The 25,097-nt window shown below is 32.5% G+C and overlaps 1 protein-coding gene across 1 annotated transcript in view; it reads right to left on the bottom strand.

Moving 5' to 3' along the window:
- The window catches only part of DNAH8 (dynein axonemal heavy chain 8), a gene marked incomplete at its 3' end in the record, with an annotated part of 107,211 nt that overhangs the window by 39,567 nt on the left and 42,547 nt on the right, over positions 1–25,097 (bottom strand). The window contains exons 36-55 of the mRNA XM_079550301.1: positions 23,392–23,616; positions 22,584–22,756; positions 20,702–20,880; positions 19,183–19,370; positions 17,828–17,914; positions 17,581–17,688; positions 16,672–16,806; positions 15,997–16,158; positions 14,973–15,219; positions 13,600–13,841; positions 13,380–13,520; positions 10,370–10,607; positions 9,409–9,551; positions 6,751–6,885; positions 5,876–5,998; positions 5,422–5,635; positions 4,805–4,914; positions 4,067–4,230; positions 1,860–2,049; positions 1,356–1,478 (exon numbers count right to left, since the gene is read on the bottom strand). Of these exons, the coding sequence (XP_079406427.1) occupies positions 1,356–1,478; positions 1,860–2,049; positions 4,067–4,230; positions 4,805–4,914; positions 5,422–5,635; positions 5,876–5,998; positions 6,751–6,885; positions 9,409–9,551; positions 10,370–10,607; positions 13,380–13,520; positions 13,600–13,841; positions 14,973–15,219; positions 15,997–16,158; positions 16,672–16,806; positions 17,581–17,688; positions 17,828–17,914; positions 19,183–19,370; positions 20,702–20,880; positions 22,584–22,756; positions 23,392–23,616 (3,327 nt within the window). The remainder of the gene's footprint in view (positions 1–1,355; positions 1,479–1,859; positions 2,050–4,066; positions 4,231–4,804; positions 4,915–5,421; positions 5,636–5,875; positions 5,999–6,750; positions 6,886–9,408; positions 9,552–10,369; positions 10,608–13,379; positions 13,521–13,599; positions 13,842–14,972; positions 15,220–15,996; positions 16,159–16,671; positions 16,807–17,580; positions 17,689–17,827; positions 17,915–19,182; positions 19,371–20,701; positions 20,881–22,583; positions 22,757–23,391; positions 23,617–25,097) is intronic.

A 25,097-nucleotide genomic window follows, 5' to 3' on the forward strand; every position in this document is an offset into this window, starting at 1 on the left:
AATTTGAAAAACTAAAAATCTGTTATACAAAACAATTCATTTAGTAGAATACAATGTAAAGATTATTAAGAGGACTGTGAGTTTTGATGAAAATTTTTCCTCTCAGAAGAACAATTTCATATTCTTCAGGAATTTTGTGGAACTGAAATAAAAGAATTCGCACATAACTCTATAGGATGGTTATAATTAGAGGTACACATAGGATTTAAATACATAAATGTAGTCTCTTTAAGCTATGTTGAATGTAGTGTACTTAAAAATACAAATTAAGAAAACTATTTACAGGAATGAAAGCTACATTAATTTTAAGAGTTTGAAATACTTGATATTTTTGCTGAAGAAAATAATTTGATCGTGACCATCTATTTTATCTACTTTCTATCTTTTTCTTAAGTTATTTCTGTAACAATTTTCTCAGATACAAAACTTACTATTCTACTGTGGTTTTTTTGTTTGTTTGGTTGTTTTTTTTCTGCAAGTTTCTTTTTTCTTCTGAGAACTTGTCTGTATACATCACATCTTTCTTGGATTTGTTATATGGCAGCGAACTATCACTCTTAATATAGTTTGCTTTGCGGATTACATACAGCTTTTGAATTCTATTGATCTGTTCCTTAAAAGAATTTTTAGTTTTGTATGCAGTTCCCTCGGAGTGCATCCACATTTAAGACTTCTATTTCAACATCATTATGAGTGTAACAAACATCTATTGCCACAAGAATTGCAACAGTGCCTTTCTACTGCACACATGCATATCCCAGGAAATGGAAATTCAAAGACTTACAACATCTTCTGAAATTTACCTACCACTACATTGAAAGAATCTAAAAATAAAATGTTTATTTCTACCCAAATTTCAAAGATAAAGAAGTTATTTAATTCTCTGGAGATTAACGAGAGAAGAATAAAACTTCTCTTTTTCTGTTTTGGTTTCAAAGTTTTTTCCACATTTACTTTGGCAAACATATCACCAAGTTCACACATTTCTGAAACAACACAACTTCTTAAACCAGAGGCACCATGCTTCCAACAAAGCACATGCTAAGCTTTTTTTTTTAAAGCTAACTTTAATTTTTACTTCAAATGAGTTCTTCCCTTATGTCTTGCTTTCTGAATAGGGGTTCAATTTTTTTTTTTTGCCATCTGAGACTTTCTTCTACCCTACAACTTTCTACTGCAGCTCATATTTACGCCTCTTATCTTGTTTCTCATCCAATCAGACTCTACCTCACATTGTTTTCATCACGTCAGGTACATATCCCCTTGAAGTGCCTTCTGAATCCTTAAAGATTAAAGAGCACTGTATATTAACTACATATGTAGTTAAGCTAGTTAAAAAGTAAAAAATCCCAAACCTTAATAATATGTGTCATTGCATCCTTAAAAAACACCAAGTCAAGAAACGATCCTCTAATGTAATCATTGTATTGTCTTTGGTACATTTGCAATTTTTCACAAAGAAACTCAAAGCTTGGAACCTGAAAGATTAAAAATAAGTTAAAAAAAAAAAAAATCAGTAATAACATTAGCAAACAACATTAGCACATTTCTTCAGAATTTAAAACCCTGCTGGCATTTTCATGCTCTAACATGAGTTCATATTTTAGTCACACATAATGAAATTATCCTTTTAAATCACTTCAGTGCATGTGCCTGTGTGTAAGCAGAATTCGTCACACGCTGTAAGAAAAAAAATAGGGGCAAGGAATGTAGGAATGAAAAAGCTACCTTTATATGGTAGGTATAGACAAAAGTGCTGCAGATATTCAGCAAAACTTTCTGTATGATACGAATTTGGCAACATAACATACTTTAAAGGAAAACTACAGTGCTGAATATTTTGGTGTAAAATGAAATACCTCCTCATAAACTTTTGGTGCTTCAAACACAAAATCTTCTGGTTCATCACCCGTTGGTTCAGGTACATCCCGCAGAAAATCAACAAAATATGGCTCTGTTTGAGGAACTGATACACCTGTACCCACATATTCTTCTATTGCTTTTGTAATAGTTTTATCAAACCAGGCTATATCCTCAGGGGTAATAAATCTAAAAGTAATAGATAAGCCTAATTAAAAAAAAAACTTGAGTAAGAAGAAAAGTGGATAATACTAAAAAACAAACAAACAACACCAAAACTTTGTAACATTTCACTGGAAAATACGTAGTAGGCAATAGCTACCAAAATGATAAGGCAGTATTCACAGAAATTAAGCACTTTCATGTTCCACAGGTACAACATTCAGTCATTAGAACAGAGGAAAACAAATCTCTGCATTTTACCAAGAACTATGTAAAGACAAACCACTTAATTTCTCAGATGAAAAGGTTTGAATTGTTCCAAAATAACCATGGCTAAGATTCCCTTACATTCTTTTGACCAGCAGTGGAATAGTACAATTTATGTTATTACCGTGCTGTCAGTGAAACCGCAAGGAAACAAAGAATAGTGAAAGTCAGCTGAAAACTCATTTATATTTTTTATTTCATTTCAAGAATATAACTTGAAAAATGATGGATAAGATTCCTTTTTAGATTTCTCATATGCATTTTCTGAACTCAGTATTTGTATATAAGGAGAGAAAGCAAGCAGGGTTTCCAAATTAGAGCTCCTCTGGGATATCTGAGCTCATCATATAGAGCAATAACTTCAGTCTGTGAATGCATCCTCCTTCAAAAAATAAGAAAGCATCTGCAAAATGATTCAGAGTTTCCATGAAAGAAGTGGGATTCTAGAGGATATGGGAAAGGATGGTAATTAAAAGTGGTTGACTGTGATCTGTGTTCTGCCTGAAACTGTTCCTAGCATTTACCTAGAAAGGTAAGGACAGTTTTTTCTTATACCAATTTCAAGCATGTGTGATTTCAAAGCTTTACTTATCTTCCTTGTTTTATTTCTGCTTCAAATTGAGTACACGTTGAAGTCCATCTACCAAAGTATAATGATAATGATTTTACCTCGTCTCTCTTATAAGAAGTTCTGTCTCCGTTTTCTTAAGACAATTGGTTTGTATCATCGCTCTTTCTTTGGAAGGTTACTGGAGTAACAGTTATTAAGACTGACTGTGCCATCGTTATGTTATTTGCCTGCTACAGCACTGAATCATTTGCATCAGACTGCACATACTTTGCAATTTCATATTATTGTCTGTGGGCCACAGTGTCAAATTAGATACTGTACAATCCTCTTTTATTTTTTTTCAAAAAGAGACTGGATGATAACCTATTAGCAGAGAACATTTTAAAATAAACTCTATTATAGACTTCTACAACTGTCTTCACACAGAAAAAATTCACTGAAAAAAGTCATGGCAGGTAATTGTTAAATATCGCCATTTCATGGTCTCCAGGTTTAATTTAAAGCAAGGTCAGCATAACATGCTCTTCTGTGTCTGGCTTTCATTTTATAAAGTAAATTCAATGTAATAAAATCATTGATAGGTATTTTGAAAAGTAAATGTTTAACTTCAATATTTTAATTAGAAAGCCTGCATTTTGTAAAAAATGTGAAGGCTGTTCCTCAGGCCATCAGAAAGTAAAATAATTAGGTTACTTAAAATCAACAGTAGTTGTGGATATATGTTGCTTTTTACATGCAGCTACCTTACCTCTGAAATTTCACAGAAAATTGAGACATTGTAGAAAAAAATATTACTGAATCTTTAACACATTGTGCTGATAACTATCTGTGTCATGTATCATTTAAAGGAGTTTTTGATGAGAATGACTATTTTTCAATCATAGGCTTGTGATGATTACTTTTTCCAATGAAAAGATCAAAGCAATTTCATATTATTGTCTGTGGGCCACAGTGTCAAATTAGATACTGTACAATCCTCTTTTATTTTTTTTCAAAAAGAGACTGGATGATAACCTATTAGCAGAGAACATGACATCTGTTGGGATTACACCATACAGCAGAGACTGTGCAAAATAAGAGAACATTTTTCATATTTGCCTAATTACATTTATCTTGTTAAATAATCATAGGGGTATGAACATAAAATGAAGTGAAAGGAAAATGAAAATGAAACCTACTAAATATAAAATGATACAGTTATGATACCTGTCAGCAATTACTCTAGTACATTCATGTTTAAAAAGTGCTAGAAGGATCGTTGTGTTCGTGCATTCTTCTGCCTTTATAGTTAACATCCCTTGCCAAATTCTAGAAAGGTCTCGAAGGTTGAAGATGTAGTGGAATTTAGATGGCGTAGGCAGCATCTTTGTCTAAAGAAAAGTATTGTTAATATTCAAAATCAGTAATATTTAGAATGAAATGAGAATACCATAAATTATACATTTATAAATAATTATGTACTTACTAAAATAACAAAAACACTAATTCTCTCATGTACTACTCTGGGCAAACTGTTTCTAAGAAGTCACCTAAAAATATCTGATCTATTTGGAAGCAGGATCTAGCACTTATAATGTGTGATTATCTCATATGTTGCTTTGGGCTTTAGAAATTAAAAATGATAAAGAATAAAGAATTTCACACTCTGTTGCCAAGTTATAGTGATCAAAGCTTTGGATAACATGAATAAAACTGTAAGAATGAATGAAATGATACAATCATTCATTTGTCATATATACTTAAATCTGGTATTTTCCAGATTCTTTCTCCAACAGTTATTCTTAAGGGGTATGAGCTCAGATGAGATAAATAAAATCATAGACTGGTTTGATCTGGAAGGGACCTTAAAGATCATTTAGCTCCCCCCTTGCTATGGGCAGGGGCACCTTCCTGTAGACTAGATAAGCATACTGATGACGATAAAGCTTTCTCTGTAATTCATACCTTTGTCCACTGCCACAATATTCTACCTGTTGGGACCAATTTTTTCACCATATCAGATACTTCAGAACTAAAGTTTCTACATGAATGAAAATACCCACATCCAATAACACCTGAAAAGATGAAATGAAATACATAATTAATCTCGGGGTGCACGATGTAATAATTTAATTTGTAAGCAACATTAAAAAACAAATTTAAATTAATTTGCTTTTAAATTATGGATGAAATAACATTGTCTCTCTTATCCATGGCTTTTCTGAACTGGTGTAGAAACAATTGGAGTCAAATGTACTGTCAAAAGAATTTTAGGAACAGAAGTCTGTTCAGACAATGCATATGTATTACATACTAAGATTATGAGCAGTGCTCATAATCTTTCAGAAAATCAATTATTTCCTTAGCAACTATTTTTTGCGTCTAAAATCAGAAAGGTAAGCGTTAAGGGGGATTAATTTCTGTTCCATGGCAGTATTTTGTTATAATACATCTTCAGTTGTTTCAATGGAAGTAGTTTGTATTTGCATGAGATGAAAATAGACAATGTACTTTTACACATTTTAAAGAAATTATTAAAAAAAAAAAAAAAACCAAGAAGCAGAACAAAGAGAAAGAAGTACCGAAGATTTTGTCAATGGATGCATTGGATGGCAATGTACAATTGAATATACAAAATTGTCTTTTTAAACGCTGTGGAATATCATTACGGCCTCCTCCTGGATGTATCATTGCTGCTATTATTTGTACATCTACAATAGTGGTGAAGTCTCCAGGTTTATCTAAGTTGTACATTCCTTTCATTTCCATCATTTGACGAACAATTTCATTTGTTATCTGTAAGTTTATGTAACACACAGATCAGAAATTCAAGCCACAACATATCATGGGACAATTTGATTTCTTCTTGTAATGTTACCATTAACACCCACAGAGACTTAGTCCAAATTCAGATTAAATTATTAAATAGCATTACCAATGACTTAAATTTAATTAAAAATTTCATAAGTCCCCTGATCTCCTTATATATGAAAAAAAATATCAGTTTAGAATAGACTGTACTTTTTAAAAACATACCTGATCTCCCCATTCATTGACAACTGGCATATTGATATCATCAATAAAAACAGTCATTTTCCTGCCTCCAGGAGGTCCATAAGTACTTCCAACACGTTTATCCACATAACTTTCTATCGTCCTCTAAAAATTAAAGAAAGCTCTTGGTTTTTTATCTAAAGCACAATATATATAATGTATTGATTAAAAAAAAAAAAAAGTCTAGCTTTCTTTTACAACACTTTACTTAACAACGATTTCCTCTTCTTTTTAGTCGCTCGGCATTGATAATGAAGGAACTCTATTCAGCTACTGCAGTTCTCCAGACTTAAGACTATAATATACAACCCAACTCTAGCTACCAGAAAAGTTTTCTTAAAAATGACAAAACTAAAATGTCATTTATTTTAGTATGCTGCATTATTTCTACAGGAAATATAACATCTTCTGTGAAGTCTGTTACAGTCTTCAAACAGATCAAGATTAATGCAAGAGGAACTGCAAGTATAAAAGGAAAAGAGGAGATTGGAAATTATGAAGTTTGTTGCATATCTTTTTTCTCACGCTTCACAAACAATAAAGAAAGAGTGGGACACAATTTGTATAAGCAAAAAATATCATTAATTGAACAAGAAGTGAAGGGTCTTTAGAGAAAAAAATTCTTAAAATTCCATAGTGAAAAAGCACACAGTAATCACAAATATATGCATCCCTATATGAGCGACTATATTTCACTCTTGTCTGCAAAAAACAATTATCTTACGGAATTTTCTGAAGACTTTAAGTGACTTAGGCAAAAAAAAGTTCCTTTAAACTATATTTCTACCTCACTTACCCTCAAGAAATAATTACATTTAAGTATATATTCAAGAACTGCTTAAATGGTATATTTTTACCTGAAACATAAATGGTTCTGTGGCAGATGAAAAGTTTAAACATTTTGACAAATGTTCTTCTGGATTATATTTCTTCACATATGCCTTAATCATGACTGTCTTTGCAGTTCCCTGTTCTCCTGTGAGCAAAACTGCCTGCAATAGACATTTAAATTCCATAAGTGGTATCAAAACTGTTAACTAAATATGCATAACAGAGCTATTTTAGACAAAGGGATTTTTCCTCTAATACTTTGGTCTAATATTAGATGGCATATTGTTCTGATAGTTTTCTCAGTGTGTCCATATGCAATGACATGTATGTGTTTTTCATACCACCTCCGTTTTCGAAGACAGATTACTTACTGAGTCAAAAAATAAAGTATAAAGAGAGAATGTTGTAGAGATGTGGGTATTTTTGTTTGCTTGTTTTTTTTAAAGCCAGTTCCTTAACTTTTCAATTTTCTAACACATTCATTGCAGTAGTGATTTGCAGCAGATGACCTTAAGGAGGATTTTATTTATAATGGAAAGTGGTCTCAAACATCTAATCTGAATGTTTTTTCAAGTTGTTTTCTTAGTAGATATTTTATTTTTGCCCTCACTTCTAATATCTCATTTCCTGGTTAATCTGTATGCTAAGCATCATTTTCATGTAAAAAAAACCCTAATAAATACATCCAGAAAAAGAAAGGTTTTCTAGTTTCCTTCTTGTATTGGTAAAATATGAGTTAAAATCAAAATGTTGCTAAGTAAAGGATTAATGGTGTAGTGGTACTTTTTTCCTTTCTTTTAAAACTCCCATAGAAATCTCCCATTTCATTTCATGAAAGGGAGCTAAATAGGAACCTCACTTTTTTCTTCAGACATAAGAGTCCTTCATGTTTTCAACCTAATTATATATAATTATATATATAAATATATATATTATATATATATTAGGATATTATATATATATAATATCCTAATTATACCTAATTATATCCTAATTATATATTATATCTAATATTATATAGAAATAATATATATCTATATTATATATATAAAAATATAATTATAATTATATATATTATAGCCATTTTCTTCATCATTACTGCATGAAACAAATTTAATCAGTTCAAAGAGGGGCGTATTTATGGTCACTATACTTGATAACACAGGAGATCTCTGACAATACTGTATTTGAAGAGCATTTGAAGTGAAATATTTGAATATTTGTCAGTCTCTTCTACTTTAAATTAATGCTCTCCAACAGATAACCATGATGATCCCATATGGTTTAATTCCTTATCCAATTTCTTGAATATCCAAGAGATCAATTGACCACACTAACACAGATAGTAATAAACTTTGGAGAATCAACAAGTCAGAAAACATCACTTTTTTTTTAATCTAGTTCCTGTATTTCAGCTGTAGTTGGAAAGAAAGTTCATGCTGTTATGATCTGATTCATGAGAGAAAATAATAAATGCATTCCTCAAATCAAAATTCAATGTCTTAGAAAATAGGAATGCTTGAAAATAAAGCACACTGACTGCTATCATAGATGGGAGAATTTAGCTCAACCAAGATGCAGACACTAGTTCCACAGTACACTGAATTCTGAACTCAAGAAAGGTGGGTAAAACCATACATTACAGGAGCACTGAATCGTGAAAAGGAGTATGGCTAAGAAACTATCTTTAGAATATTTCAGTATTCATTGTGTGCACTGTAATGATTGCACAAGAACGTACCTGGAAATATTACAAATATCTCCCAAGGCATTGACATACAAAGATTAATCATTTGTTCTCAAATATCAAGATTTGGTATGTTTTTATAATCTGTGTCAGATACATGAAAGAGACAGCCACATTATGATCTCAGGAAAAGTTTATCAAGTCCAAGTAAATGGTTTTGTGCTAAATCCCAGAATTTCACAGAAAAGCCAAGTTCCATCACTGGATCGTGCACTTTTGGTATTTCTAATATTGGCTTCAGATACCAAGAAAGAAGTACTCTGAACTGTACTTCAGAATCCAGCACAGGTTTCCACACTAAGTTGCTGGGGCTGTTAATAACATTGTGCTTTTTCTTTGTGGCTTTTTCTTGTCTGTTTGTTTTTCCAGAGCATCAACTGTGCAAATTGGACTATACATATTTATGTTGTAAATAACTATTGTTTGATGGCCTTTTGGCCATGATGCCAGATTGGATTTTACTGGTTAAATCAATGTATAAAGTATTTTCTCCTTTTCTACAGTCAGGGAAAATGCTATTAAATACAGCTTTCCTAATGAAAGAAAAAAATGCAGTAAAGGCTAGTGATTTCATGTTTATACTGAATTGACATAGGAAGCTCATTATCCTTATTTTTCTGTTCAAAAAGCATAAATTAGAATGAGGACTATGGTGCAAATACTAGGAACAAGGTTTTAAGTCTTTTCTCTAAAAAAGATGATATGTTGTTGGGTTTAAGTGTTAAGAGAATAAATATTTTATTAAAATATTTTAAACCTCCTTGGCGGACAGAAAAAACTATAGAAGATTCAAGTTAAGGAAATAAAAACAGAGCAATATGTAAATAATGGTGCAGCCAGAAAGCCACGGCTAGAGACAGAGAATGACTGCAACCCTCAATTACCACATATGTAAGTTTCTGTTTTTCTACAATTAAAATAATAATTTTGTACTTACTTTGTGCTGTTTTGCAATTGTGTTTATCAAAAACTGAGTTCTGACATTGTCAACATTTGGAACCAGAATAGATGCATAGTCTGGGACATTATCTGTTGGATACACATACTCCTGAACACTTTTACTCCAATGTTCCCAATCACCTGAAATTAAAAAAAGATTTTGTTAGTAAAAAAAACCCCCAACCCTATAAAATATAAAAATATATAACAATAATGTGTACTATTTAAATATACATATAGCTACTTAAATAAAAAAGTCAAAACAATGGTTACCTGAAAACTTGTTCTTATTCTGCTGGTGAAAAGTCACAGAATATGAAAATATGGGTGGAGTGTATAAACTAAATCAATATTGCTGGCAGGAAAATAACTGAATTTGGATAAATTACAAATAGATGCATTCCCATGACAATATCATGTAATAGATCAGTAAATTCTTAGTGAAATTGATGTACCTGCATTAGTTTACCTATAAATTCCCCGTGGAAAATAATATACTATTTGAGGTCTTATGAATTCTAAGATTTACTAGTGATTATCAAACATGGATAAACAATGATTAAAAGTGGAATTTAAATCAGGTCATATGTTTAACAAAAAATATTGTGAGGAAATTAAATACAAATGTAAAATTAAATTAATCTAGAACAGACTGGAAATAAATTATTCTAAAAACGTAGACTGGTTAAAGATAAATAACAGAAAAAAAAAATCTTTAAGAATGAAATTAAAAGCAAAAGAAATAAGAAAGTATCACCGGTGAGAAATGTATCCCTGGTTTCCAACTTCTTATCTTGACACCTGATGCATAGAGAATATGAGCTACTACCATACTTCCAAAATCTTTACTTATACAACCAAGGAAGAAGTAGTAACTTTAAAATTCTAGTGAGCCATATTAAGTTATAAAACAGCAATAAAATAACCATCTTTTTTTTTATTATTCAGATTATTCTTACCATAATCAGTGACATAAAACTCATACATCGTTTGATTGGTGCCAGGGGGAATTTCTGGTAAATCTAATTTGTTATCATGAGCTCTGATGAAGGCTTCAAGTTTATCTCTGCTGTCCAACTCCAAAAGGGCGCCTAAACTCCACATTATTCCAAAGCAGAACAATTTATGCAGATGAGATATAGACGATAAACCACCTTCTTCCTTCGATGGAATCAAACCTTCCAGAAGATTAATGGACTGAAAATATTTTAAAACATAATGCATTAAGAAAGCATCACATAATCACTTTTTAATTTTATATCCCCATATATGTATTTACATAAATTATTCACATGTATTCAAACTTCAAATTATAATCGAAAACAGGTACAGATTACAAAAGAATAACATAAATTCCAGAATATCAAGGAATAACATGACATTCAGAACTGTAAACCAAAGAGAATAAAGGCATCCATGTAAACCTGCACATTTTCAAAATTACTTCAGTATTTTGACAGTCAAATATTCTTTTAAAATACATCTACTGAATAACGTCAGTTACAAGCTAGAGTAATTGAGCAATATTTTAATAATATTTATAGTATCTAGTGGGATATTCCTAATTCAAAACCAAATACCCACCATTAAACATTATAATTTATGTGCCTCCTCACCACTGGAAAGTCCTTAAAGCGTAGTTTTCTATCTTTAAGCATAGAAAAATTTTCAATTGCTGTTTAATGTTTTTATCTCAATTATGGTCAAATACTGAATATATCACATCGACTTCTATTTTGTGTTAAAAAGGAAATAAATCTTTGAAGTATCAATTTTTATGATTTCTTCCCTCTCTAAGGAACTAGATTCCAGAAATCTAGTAACTCGCTATTTATTGTCGCCCTCAAGCCAGATGTTTATTTTGATAGTCTTAAATAATATCACTTATAAGACTTTTTTATACATAGCAGTATCAAACACATTGGTTCAAAATATATCTTTCTAACTGAGAATCAGATTTTCAGTCAGCACTTGGAATTAGCTTTTTAATAAATTATTTATGTTGTCTTAGATCATAATCTCATATTTCACAAGTAGGAAGTAATGCAGTACCATATACAAACAAACACACCCACACACTTATATAAACACATATGTAATAGTATCTATACGAAAAAATATATAATACAGCCTAGGGACCTAAATAGTTTAAATACTTTTAATTGCTTTAAAAATCGGTTTTAAAAAGATGATTAACCACTATTAATTATAGTTAAGACTGTTAAAATAATGCCACTAATTTTCTTAGAAAGAAGAATTATAAGCTATCTAATTATTTCAGAAACAGGCTGTATCTGTTTATCTGAACAAAATCTGTTTATCCTCTCAAACATAACACCACTTTAAATTTTGATGCACTGGCTTATAAAAGTATTTTGCAACAAGTTTTTGGAGAAAGAAAACAGAAACAAATAGCTTCAAAATACACAAATGGTTCTAAAAAGTCAGATGACAACATTTTCCCAGCATCTCATCTGTAACAGTGACCAAAAGTGGACACTTTCTGAAAAATAAAAACAAAGGAAAGCTATGACAAATCGTACTGGTACTCTCTTGGCTTGCAGTGGTACTGGCAGTGGTACTTCCTGTACTCTGCCCAGTGTAGGGCTTTCAAAATCAAATAGACTTTCTCTGGGTTTAGTAATCATTTACAGATTTTTCAACCATGAAAATTTCAGGGCTGGTGTTGAACGTACATAAACTTTTACAATCCATAACACCCTTCAGCAAGACGTTCCATTGATCTGCTACATACAGCACGGTACAGTTTGTTTTTTGCTTGTGTCAACCTCTCCATGAATTTCATTTGCCATTTCACTACCAATTTATTCAGTCTCATAAAGTCTGTCTATAGTTCTTCATGATTAGCTGCTTTGTCCTCAACACCTTGAACAATTCAGTCATCAGTAAACTTCTTCAGCTACAACTTTTCCTAGTTGTTTATTAACATTTTGAGTGGCACCAGCCCACTGCTGTTGCCTCAGGATCAATTCTATCATCTCTACTTTGTAAGAATTGCTCCCTTATTTCAATCATTCGTTTCCTATCTTGTAATCAATTATTTTTACCTAGAAATGTATCGCTTGCCTTTTGTTATTATTGCTTAGGTTGCATGTAAATCTGCGGTAAAGAGCTTCATTGAACACTTTTATTTCTTCATGAAGACCACATTAACAGGAAGCTGACTTTACATGTATACTTACAAGGTGGGATAGCCCTAAATAAAACTGTTGACTCTTCTCAAATAAATTTTACTTGTCTATCTATTGAGGTTGTTCAGAGGAAGGTAAACAGCTAAAACACAAATATAAAAATAAAAATGGCAGAAAAAAGATAATCTGGAAACAGTGGTAGAATATATACAGTTAGAAAATCAGTGGAAAGTATAAGGAAGAATCTAAGAATCATCACGTGACAACTGATTCATAAACAAAACAGCTGGAGACATGCAGTATAGGATTGTCAATCATAGTAGATCTGTGAAGTAAATATTTTTTATTATTAAAAAAATCACTGATCGGCTCCCACTTGAAGAAAAACTCTGACTGACAGGAAAGCAAAAGTAACTATGTTGACCTTGGAAGCACTGACTGAGAGAAATCACACATGGAGATAAAAACAGAATTATTCTCTGCTGAAAGTACCAGTAGGTTATTTTGACCTTTACTGCAGTTTGTTTGGTGTTTATGGAATTGGAATGAAACCACTAGCTTATTAACTGTATGCTTATGAAAACCAAATAAAGCCTTCAACTTCTATTCAACTCAGGACCAGTTTAAATACAAAGCAATAAGGAGAAGTTCATTCTGCACACTTCTAATTACTCCTGTATTCCCAAACTAATACTGAAGCTGTGGTTTTCTTCATCACAAAACAATCTTTTCAAATGAAACTTTATTGCTATCATATCATTCAATTTTGCAGATTTGCAATATCAATTCATACAAGATTACACACTACCTGTTTTACCTGCATAATGTAGTTACATTCCAGAAGCTCCATTTTTGGATTAAGGTTTAGTTTCATGTATGTATATGCTGGTTCAAAGATTCTGTCATACAAACTTTGCAAAATTTCAGCTTCTTGAGCAGAACGTTTTTTCAGCCATGACTGAAAAACATCCACAATGTTATTCTGTATAAACTTATCACCAAATAAAATCAGGAGTAGCTAGCAATGACAATCTTACTTGTAATATTGGTCTCCAGCTAAGGGCAGAAGAGCTGATGTAGACCATACCCATACGAGAAACTGTTGCTGGAGAAGCATTCTCAATGTTGTGGACTTCAAATAACAGCTTACAAGTAGGAGACATGGGAATTCGATCTCCATTTGCTAGAGTGAGAGTCTTGTTATCATCCAAAACTGAATTTAGATTCTCAATCCAGATTGCATCTACAGGACCATCTAAAACCAGAAACACATTTTCACCTGGGGAAAAAACAAAACAAAACAAAAACAAACAATGAAAAGAGCTATAGTTCATATACTTAAAGAACAAGCTTATTGCAAATTCTACTGTCTTCACAGATATTCATTACTGTATGAACTGCACAGCTAGTAAAGGCATCATCTCTGAAAGAAACAAATGACTATGGCATGCCTATATCTTTACAACATACATTTGCGATGACATTACTTATGCTATCTACATAGAATCAGATCATTACTCCCTCATTCTCCCTCCTCAACAGGAAAAGAGGAGATATTAAGAAGAAAATGCTCATGGCTTAAGGCAAAGACAGAAAGATTGTTTACTAGATACTGTTATGCAAAACAGAGTTGACTTGAAAAAAGTAATAAAATTCATATAAAAGATATTTATAGAAAGGATGTTAAGATAGTTGAATTTTTATGGAGGAGAGCAACCAACCAGGTAAAAGGCCTGGGGGGCACATGAGGGGAAGTGGAAGTCGCTTTGTCTAATTTGGACAAAAGGTGGCAGAGAGAAGACTTCATTGCTCTTTACAACTTCCTGAGGGAAAGTGGAGAGAGAGGTACTGATCTCTTTTCCCTGGTAATCAAAGGGAGCCTTGGCATCTTGGATCTCTGCCCTCTTGGCCCCTGTTCCCCTTTTTAATCCCCTTTTTTAAAAAAAAAAAAAGAACCACCTTCTAGGAAGGTACCCTAGAAGAATTCCCTTTGATTAATACAAATATTTTTATTCTTTCAGATGCAAATGAATATTTCTGTGAAAAGGAATTTCAGTATGCTGCAATATAAATATAAGTAGTCAATACAAGAAAAACAGAAGAAAATATTAAAGCTAGTGCAATAAGTACAAGTAAATCTTCACTGTAATTTATCAGTGCAGCCTAATACATCTGCACTGCAGAACCAAAGTGGCAAGGGAACAAACAATTTAATTATTGTTTTTACTGTTTAATGTTAATATTGAAACAATTGAAACAATAAGTTTTTAAACTCTTCCTCTTTCTTGTGAAGAGATGTGAAATATCGTCTGTAGTTGTTTTCAAGAGGAAACTTCACCATATTTTCAAACTTGGGATTCTTTTCAACATCATTCATTTTCACGATAAACCAAATGTAGCACTTACATACCCTTTTTAGCTTTCAATGTTTTCCTCCACAGTGTAGAAAATATTCCATCTGTCCAATCATTAGTTGCAGCATCTAGTTTTCCAAACATCTGAGGAGCTGTAATAGCTTTGGGATTCATTCGCATTTCTCTATGAGGTTGTCCGCATTCTGTCAGTGCTCTCATTAATATAGTTATGACCATTGTTTTTCCAGATCCACTGGGTCCAAGTGTCATCAGCCCATGACGTACTAGAGAAGTTTCATACAACTATTAAAAAGCAAAACATTTTGAGAAATATGCTTTTGGAAGATTTTCGCTTACACTTGTACGTGTTTGATAGTCACAGATTATAAATACATTAGACATTCAAGGTCAGGAACTCAGAAATCAGTTTGTATTTCCTTATTTGTAGCATTTTGTGGAACTGTATATATCTTCTTATCCTTATCTATTATAAACACAGACGTTTACTATAAAATGGCTTACAGAACTAAATCTAGCCTTTTTCTGTATTATTCAAAAGGAAAAAAATGAAGAGTAGCAAAACATTTAACACAAGAGTGTATAATAATGAAAGTGCGAAAGCATCTTAAGTACATGAAACAGACACAACACTTCCTATGGGATTTTGTAAGTTAAGACCACACAGCTGATTAACGAATCTAACACTTTGAGGACTTCCTTGAAGTATTTATGTACAAATTACTACAGTCCAAAATGCATTCTTATGCCCTACTGCCCCTACGCTAGCCTACAAAACTCATGTTTAAAGAGCTAAGTACATACTTTCCTTTTTCATTCAAATAGCTCAGATGCACTAAAATACATGGGAAAGGCTGAGTTAGCAGCATTCTTTAAGATTTTTTTTTTCTTTTTCTGGATATAAATAAATAATAGATTAGTCTTCCAAGTGTGGTTTACACATAGTCTTTATTTTATTCTTATACTAGCAGCACAAGTCTTTGAACGAGACAGTGATTTAACCACTAACATGGTGTTTTGACTTGAATTTGCTAAGGAAATACTACAATTTTTTTTTTTTACCTGAACAAGCTTAAGATTCCATGGTGGATGATTAGTCAATCCTGCTTCTTCTACCTGATTAGCTACTGCAGCCTGAAGCTCATTATATTTATTACTGTCCAACTGCAACCCCGGAAACAGATCATTGATAAGACTCAGAAACAAGGGCTCATCTTCGTCTATCTGAAAAAGTTATTCAGTGTTAAAGCCCAGCTATCCACAGCTCTTAAACCCAAATTGATATCTACTGTAAAATATTTAACAATAAGAATGTAGTTTTTAAACACAAGTGCTTGTTCATAAGCACAGTCAGCCAACAAGACAAATCACTAAGCTGGCAGCATTTTCATAATGTCATCTGTATGTCATGTGAAAAACAAATTTGAAATTTATTTCAGTTCTCACTCAGTACACACTGAATCTATATTTATAAAGTGTATGATCATTCAATTCTGATGCTTAAAGAGCACCTATAAGAACTTCTAAAAACGTATGAAAGATAGATTTCTCAGCCCTGCTCAATATCATACCCTACAGATTTGGTACATACACTGGATTTATGGCACATAAATTTGATGCATATACAAATTATTCCATTTATTGATAGTAATCAGCCTACACCCATTAGTATGTAAAACATCACACCCCAGACAAACCACTATTAGATTAATTAATTAATTACTATTAGATTCTTACCAGCTTTGAAAGATTCATATCTCTTAGCCCCCTCATAACAATGCTTAATTCGCTTTCATTTGGTCTGGCCCTTTTTTGAGTTCCGAGAGTCCTAAGTACTGAAAGGATATTCCTCAGACCAAAGTCATAATGAACCTAATAGAATGTGAAAATATAGATCATGCATCAATAACAAGTTCTCTACCTTTATTTCATTAGAATAGCAAATCTTACTTGTCTGTTCTATAGTATAGTCACACTGCCTGGAAAAGTTAACTCCATTTGGAATTGTTGCTGTTCTTTAGAAATTATTCTATTAAAATAAACAACAGATAAGAAGTTTATTTTCAGGAAGGAGAGTATAACCTTTCTAGTTTGGATTTTGTTGACTTCATCATTTACGAACTGATATAGCAACTATTTTGTAGCTCTCTACATCAGTGTTTTAAAAAACAGTATTTGCATTCTACCCTGGATAGTCCCAACTAAGGCAGCTTAAACCCAAGGCTACAGATCAAAGCAGTGTTGTGAAATTCAGAGCAGTTCTGTAACTAAAATCAAACTTAAGACATTCCTCCTGCAGAAAGCTACAGATGCTTTCTCTTGATTTCACTAAGCATTTCAGAAAAATGAGACACAAGGTTAATTTCCCCTGCCTTGATCACATTTAGGCAGACAACTTCATATATGGGCAACTACAAGTTATATTTTTTTTAAGAATTAGATGACTGTGTGTATGTAACTACATACACAAGAACTTACGTGGTTCAAAAATGTTAATAGAAAAATGCTTGGATTATATTTTAACTATTTCAATATTTTACTAAAAGCATGAAAGTGATTGTTCAGAAACAACCTGCACAAATGAAAATCCAAAGGGTTGCATTGCATAAATACTAAGACAAAGGGGAAGAGAATGCATAACATTACCTGCTTAGTGAGCTGCTCCTCACAAAGTTTATAAAGAACGAAGAACTTCTGAGACAAAACCACATTATCAATAAATCCATAACTTGCAAGTTTAACTCTTATAATTATCTGAAACACAATGTTTTCCTTTTAGAAATAAGGGTGTTGGGTATTTTTGTTTCTGTGTTTGTTTTTTAATAGATAAGCAAATTTAAATAGTCAAATAACAAAGTACATTTTTTTCTTTCAGTTCAGTCATTAATTTTACCTGTCTATCTGGAACCATCATTGACACAGTTCTGAACAGAATTTTGAGATTTTCTGGTAGCTCTTGGCGTCCAGCATATCCAGGATTCTATACAAGAAAATAAATTGCGTTATTATTTGCATCAAATAATACTCTTTTTATTTTTTGAGAAAAGCAAGTTTATGCATAAATGCTTAGAGCTGTTGAATTACATCCTTTCTCCACTAATGATTAAAATATGAAGTAGAAACTTCAACCAAACTATGAATTTAATAATTACATAAAATTGCATTATAACTGAAATTGTCTATCATAATAAGCCAGTAATTATAATTTAAAATTTTTGTGGAATAAAATCTACTTGGTTCATTGCTTCTAGTGTATTCCCAGAGCTCTACACTGAGATTTCAGCAAGATAAATATGATAAAATGAAAGTTCATCATTTTCTCTGGAGTAACTAAAGAGTATATAGTTGATATTAGCTTAACTCATACTGATCAAATGTTAGGCATTTGGGGAAGAGAATTTCCTAAGTACCGTTTAGAAGAGGTATGTCGTAAAGATTCAATGACTAGCAAGAGCTGTGGGACTTATCTTTAATGTATATATACTGCAAGAATTTTTCACGTGTTGCCACTGTATGAAGGTCTCCCATAAATGTCACCCATAAAAGTCTCATGACGCAAGACACACTTTTTCATAATGCCTATGCTAAATCCAGGATTGGAGCACACAGCAGAGATCCCTTTGCCACAGAAGGCAAAACCGGACAACTTAGTATTGTGTCTAAACTAGTAAGCACATCCACATGAAAGAATTTTTTTTTTTCTTTTTGGAAAACCTGTTGTCACAAATATATGAGGAGGGGGATCCCCATACTCATCCTCTGTAAATCAGCTTTATCTTTTTTTATCCATATAGAGTATCCATTAGACAAGACACATCTATTTGAAAATTGTCTTTCCTGGAAAGAAACCTTCAGTTTTAGGAAAAGGGTCTCTTTTCTTTTTTTCCCTCCAGTACTTTTCTCAATAATAATGTTGAAGCATTTCAGGTTAAGGTAGTTAAGTATGTTACTGTTTTGATCCTCTCAACAAGCACAGAGAATTCTGAAAGTTTGGCCAAACTTCTAGGTTGATGACACAATGAACTGCAGTACAGTAATGAGAGGGTGCAATGCGCCGAACTGAGCAATAATCTTCAAGCAAAAACTAAGGCACGCAATTCATGGAGAATTATTTGTGCGTTCTCTAGTTCGGTCTATTTCTTAGCAACAGCTTCAACTAATTAATCAAGTAATTTCCTTTCACCTTGTCACGTCATTAATGTCATATGGCATAATTTGTCACTTCTAGGGAATTATTGCTATATTTACCATTGTTAGGAAAATTCCAAACTCTGGATTTAAATCTACACAGTCTCCATCAGAAAAAATGAACTGCTTTTTTCTTTCTTTTCTTGCTGTTAAGATAATATAAATTTGTTGTGCTGCAACTGACAAGACAGGCAACTCAATCCGGTTGAATTCATCAAAACATCCCCAAGATCCAGACTGTGCAAGACCTAAAAAAAAAAAAAAAAAAAAAAAAAAAAAAAAAAAAAAAAAGGGATATAAAAATGTGTAATCTGCTTTTTCTTCAGGTATATTTGAGATACTTGAACTATATGTTTGTCTTTTTCTTCAAATAACTAAATAAAATTGGCTTTATTTATCGCCCTGGGGCTAAGGTCAAACTTCTTCCAAACCACCTGAGTATCTTCATATCAGTATTCAGTTTTCTTCAAAATGCTTGCTAGTGAATCAAAATCAGAAACATCTTTTTGTTATCTCAGGGCATTCTGCAGACTTTGGTACTGATCTTATCATGAATGGAACCTTTAAAGTGACAATTTGATTATTTTGCAAATAGCAATGGTTCATCTAAAAAATAAAAAAGGAGTGACTTACATCTTCAAAAAATTAGCTCTAAAATGTTGCAGAAAAAGTCCTGCTTTTTAACTTTTATTTGTGTTTTCATTTTCAAAGAAGATGCTTTTAGAAACACACAGCTTTAAACAATTTTATGCTACAATTATTTCTTCAATAAAACAATAAAAATCTGAATAATTTCACCCTTTGCTTCTCACTACAGACAATACTATAACTTTGAAAAATCAACTGTCAAAAACTATATGGAATCCAACAAGTCATTTATCTGGGAGAGAATAACTTCATGCAGCAGTCCTGGCTTGGTGCTGACTGGCTAGAAAGCAGTTTTGCAAAAAGGACCTGGTGTCATCCTTAACAAATGAGCATGAATCAGAAATGCATCCTTGCAGCAAAGGTACCCAGCTGCTTATTATCCATATGTTTGAGGGAAATCACTGTTCACTTTTACCTTACACTTGGGAGATAGCAGTTGTAGTAGCATATACAGTCAGAGGCTTTCCAGTGAAGGGAAGACATTGGCTTACTGGCACAAGCCCAGCAGGTGGCTGCCATGATTGCCAGGGTATGGAGGACATGATTCAAAAGGGGGGCTGAGAGAATACAGGTTCTTCAGCCTGAAGAGAAAGCTAATTGAAAAGACTGCTGCTGTTTATTGGAGTTGAAAGCTGAGAAGTTGGAGCCAGATTCTTCTCAGATGTAAACATTGGAAGAAAAGCCAATGGACACAAGTTGCAATATTGGAAAGTCCAAGACAATACAGTTACCAAAACATTTACCATGAGGTTGGTCAAACACTTGAACAGTGGCCCTGAAGCGTTCTAGTCATCCCTGGAGATATTTAAAACCAATAGGAATAAGGTCCTGGGCAACCTGCTCTAATTGCACCTGCTCTGAGTATGAGGGGGGGGAATCTATGCGACCTGTGGAGGTCCCTTCCATCCTATATGATTCTATGAAATCTTACCTTTGAAAATCCTACCCAAACCTCTGAAATCCATTTGATCAGAACAGTTGAAGACTACTACATATTTTCCCAGAGCCTTTCCCATGTCTTTCGTCGTTTCCGTTTTACCAGTTCCAGCAGGTCCAGCTGGAGCTCCTCCCATGTTCATTCCCAAAGCCTGAGCTAAAGTTATATAGCACCTATAAATGTTAAATCATATCAATTTATTAAATTGCGATGAAGATATGTTTAATATAAATACAAAAATGAATTATCTGATATATTCTTGTGTTAAAGCATCAATTCTTCATAAGCAATACCATTGATTTCACTCAAATACAGCAATTCCAGAGTGGTAAAATCATAAAATGCAGAATTTAAGCATTTCTAACAAAACAAGAAAAAGTAATGTGATCTTTATCTAGTACATTAAAAACTGTTAATATTAGATAAACTAGCACATAAATGAACAACAGAAAGGAATTTAATTGTCATTAATTATTTTTGAAACTAAAATGAGACAATTCTGATGTTAAATGATACCATTATCATATTTGGCAATATCTTAATCTCTATAGCATTCACCAGGTTAGGTTACTTTTGTATAAATCTTGAAGTCTGTAGGAATAAGGATACGTGGCCCTCACCATAATGATATATTAAAACTTTGAATCACCAATTTTTTTTTCAGTCCTGAAGAGTCTTGACTGCCATTTTAGTTATATGCAATCCTTATGATTTTCACACAGTTAAGTGCCAGAGTAATACTTGACCAAAATGGAGTGACCAAGTTTCTATACAACTGAGGAGGTATCTTCACTGTCAAACCAGTTCTAAATAACTAACATTGCTAAGAAGTATTTATTCAGAATTTTTAGTCTATAGAGTTTAATAACTACCTAGTTCCTATGGATTAGATTGAATCATTGTGGTGTTTTACGTCAAATTTGCACTACAAGGTTCTTGATGCTTATTATCTGACTCTGTTAACTAAAAAGAACTGTAGGTTTTGTGTGTCTATTGGAGCGGAGACAAAGTTGGAGTAGAAATTAAGTTTTTTGTCCAAAAATATTTGATTGCTGAGTGAAGTACAATATACTGCAGAAATGAACTGAGCTTTCCATATTGTCACAACAGCAGTCCTACCTATACTGGAGAAATAAAGATATTCTAAAAAGCTGTACAGACCCATATTCCACATAAATAGCAAAATTAATAATGGCATAATGGAAGTTATTGCAATATACTGAGTGGAATTTTTGGCAAGTAAAGTATCTTTTGGCATATACAGCCTAGTTTCCCATTTGGCCAAAAGTGATACCTCAAAGAAAGGAGTAAATTGAGGAAGAAGCCATGGAACTCTGAAGGAAAAAAAAAAAGAAAAAAAACAAACAACCAAAAACCCAACATGAATCCACACTTGAAACAAAGTTAATGGCTGTTTCCCGGTAGTAATAATTGGTTATCTTAGACTTTCAAAGACATCAGGGTAGTAAGGGTACTGCCTGACATCAAAGGTAGCAACAAAATCCTTATAGAATCCTTTATTACAGAGCTTGAAACATTTGATCCAATCTCTCTTTTCAGAATAGAAATTCTGCAAAAATTACACTACTGTGTGATTACTCAGTTCTGCTAGTAGATCTCTTAAGACCATGGAATGATAAAACTGTTATAAGAATGACTAAGTGTACGAAATAGTGGGAATGTATTTTACTTCTTATTTTTATTCTTTTTTCTTTTTTTATTTTTTTTAAGGGTACTGTTAAGCAAATGTAGGAGAAGACTTTTGATTATGACCTAGAACACACAGAGCTTAATTCAGAATATTTCTCCTTGAAGATACTATGTTAAGTAAACACTATATATATAAATTTTTATTACATATAATCTTGTTTCTAACCTGTCTGTAAGAGGTGTTATAACCAGACGTTCAGTGCAACCCAGAAATTCATTTTGGTAAATAAAATCAACATCTGTAATGGATACCAAAACTTGATCGAGATCCTCCTTGAAATAAAATCTAGACTGCTTTAGCCACTCAAAATCAGTTGGTGATCTGATGTGCATTTTTACCTTGAAAAAAAAGTAAACATATCTATGTTATGACACTCATTTTATTATATTTGATAACTGCAATAAAATCCTAGTTTGCAAATAATTAGAATAATGAGTGATTTCTTAAGTTAGAATTCCTAAGAAGTGAAGTAAATATAAACCTCATATAATACTTAGAGATGCATTTTAAGCTGACTAACAAATGATCTGATAATTTCAATTGATTGTAATCAAATGAAGCTTAAATTACTTTGGTTGTGCATCTAATCCTCCAAGGGAAATTAGCAAGCCACATTATGTGAATTCCCCAAACACACAATAACAGAGGGCATGGTGTAGGATTTAATGAAGACATAGAAGATAAAATCTGTATATTCTAGTATGTTCATATCATGAGCAGTAAAAAATATTGAGGAACAGATAGCATTTCTCACAGAATAAATGAACATAAAGAATTTAGCAGACTCTAAGAAATTCAAGCAAATGACAGATCTTAGGATTTTTTTCATTTGTTTTTCTTCTGCATATATCCTTTAGAAACCATAAAGAAAATCCCAGTAGCCTGCTCTCTGAAGGAGCAGGAGAAACAAAGAATAAATTAGATGTTAGGGAAGACAACAATCATTTGTTAGAAATCAAAACCTGCAGTTTACCAGATCATCAAAAATATCACGCTGGTGTACATGTATGGTAATAAGTGTTTCAAACTTTCCCCTGTCGAAGCTGGAAAGATCATGTGTGGTCTGGCTAATCAACATATTCAAAATATCCAGAAATCTCCCATTGGTCGCTTGCATGATTTTTTTGTCCTCTTTAGCATTCCGTAGAGCTTCTTCAGAGTCACGTGTCCACAACATTTGAATTCCCAGTAATCCAACCTACAAATTTAATATGTGAATGAATACAAAATAATAACTTATTCAATACTAACCCTTTGTTAAATGCTTTCGGCATAATGTGAAAATAAATTACAGCATCAAGAGTGCTAAATGATCACTAGCTTTCATTATGATAATACCTCACCATAACGCTCTGCTTGAGTTAGTTGGCTCTGTTACAGGATTTCAAACTCCTAAGAAAACATTTTTTTGAAGTTACAAAAAATTATCATAAACTGAGATATGCACAAATTAAGCACAATCCTCAGTTTCACTTACAATCCAGTCTAAGTGTACTCCAGCATCAGAAACAAACAGATCTTAAACTGTGGGGAGATATTCTGTTGAAATTTTTTCTCTGGCAGTTCACATCTAATTAAAGAACATTTTTTAAAAAATGTGTTCGTTTTCTACTGAACATGGGATGCATTACTATATTGATTACTGGTTGTCCTCATCAGAGCACTCTGAACTAGAAAGTATTTTTTGTTTCAAATAAATCTGGGACATTGAGCGTAAACTGCGGTCTCAGATTTTGGTTTCCACATATCCATGTAAATGACATTTGATTTCCATGAATCCAATTGATATCCATAGCAAAACATGATAGAAGAGAATTCTATCAGTACCTTTCTTTCCCACACTGTTAAATTTATAGAGCACCAAGAGCACCTTTGACATCCACTTTCTACTTTTTGTCTCCAATATCTCACTAGTTCAAGGCTACAGAGGTTGTGAAGCAGGAAATATCTCCTCATTTTAGAATAACCAGGCTACCAAAAATCAAATTTATTTTAGAATGACAGCTGAGTAAGAGGGGAAAAAACACCTTTGGATGCAACTTTTTCCAAGCTGTCTAAACCAGAAGCATCTGAGACAGTGAAAAGGTAATTCAAAGGAATTAAAAGTATATCAAATATTTTTAAGTATTTTGCCTAATTTCTTCTCTGTCCTATAACAAAGCATTTATTTCTCTGTACCTTACATTTCTTGTCAAAAGACCATTTTCTTCTCTCCCTGCTCCTCCCACCCTGTCCACTACTTTCAACACAATTAATTTGTGCAGTCTTAATAATCCTAACATTTGGATTGGGAAACAAGATCTTTCCTGGTGAAAATAAAGCCACCTCAAAATGTCTGACATGTAAGCAAAACAGGCAGCACATCATTCTTTTTTTTCTTAAAAGTAATATACATCTTAAATTCTGCTAAGATAGAAGCAATTGTCATAAACACAACTTTAAGATAATTCTGTTCAAAATCTAAATGTCCTGACCAATTTTTGAAATCAGGAATGTACTGTCTGGTTTTAATATTTGCATATAAAATAATTATGCCTACTGCTGTAGTGATTAATAAATGGCAGGGTCACAATACAGAAAGGCTGAGAAACAGTTCATTATTTGCTAATGAAATTTATTATCAGTCACTAAGATGGAGAAGTCTCTACACAAACTAGAATCTTTGAAGATAGGCTTCTA

This window comes from Tetrao urogallus, assembly GCF_951394365.1.
Source record: "Tetrao urogallus genome assembly, chromosome: 2".
Classification (NCBI taxonomy): Eukaryota; Metazoa; Chordata; class Aves; order Galliformes; family Phasianidae; genus Tetrao; species Tetrao urogallus.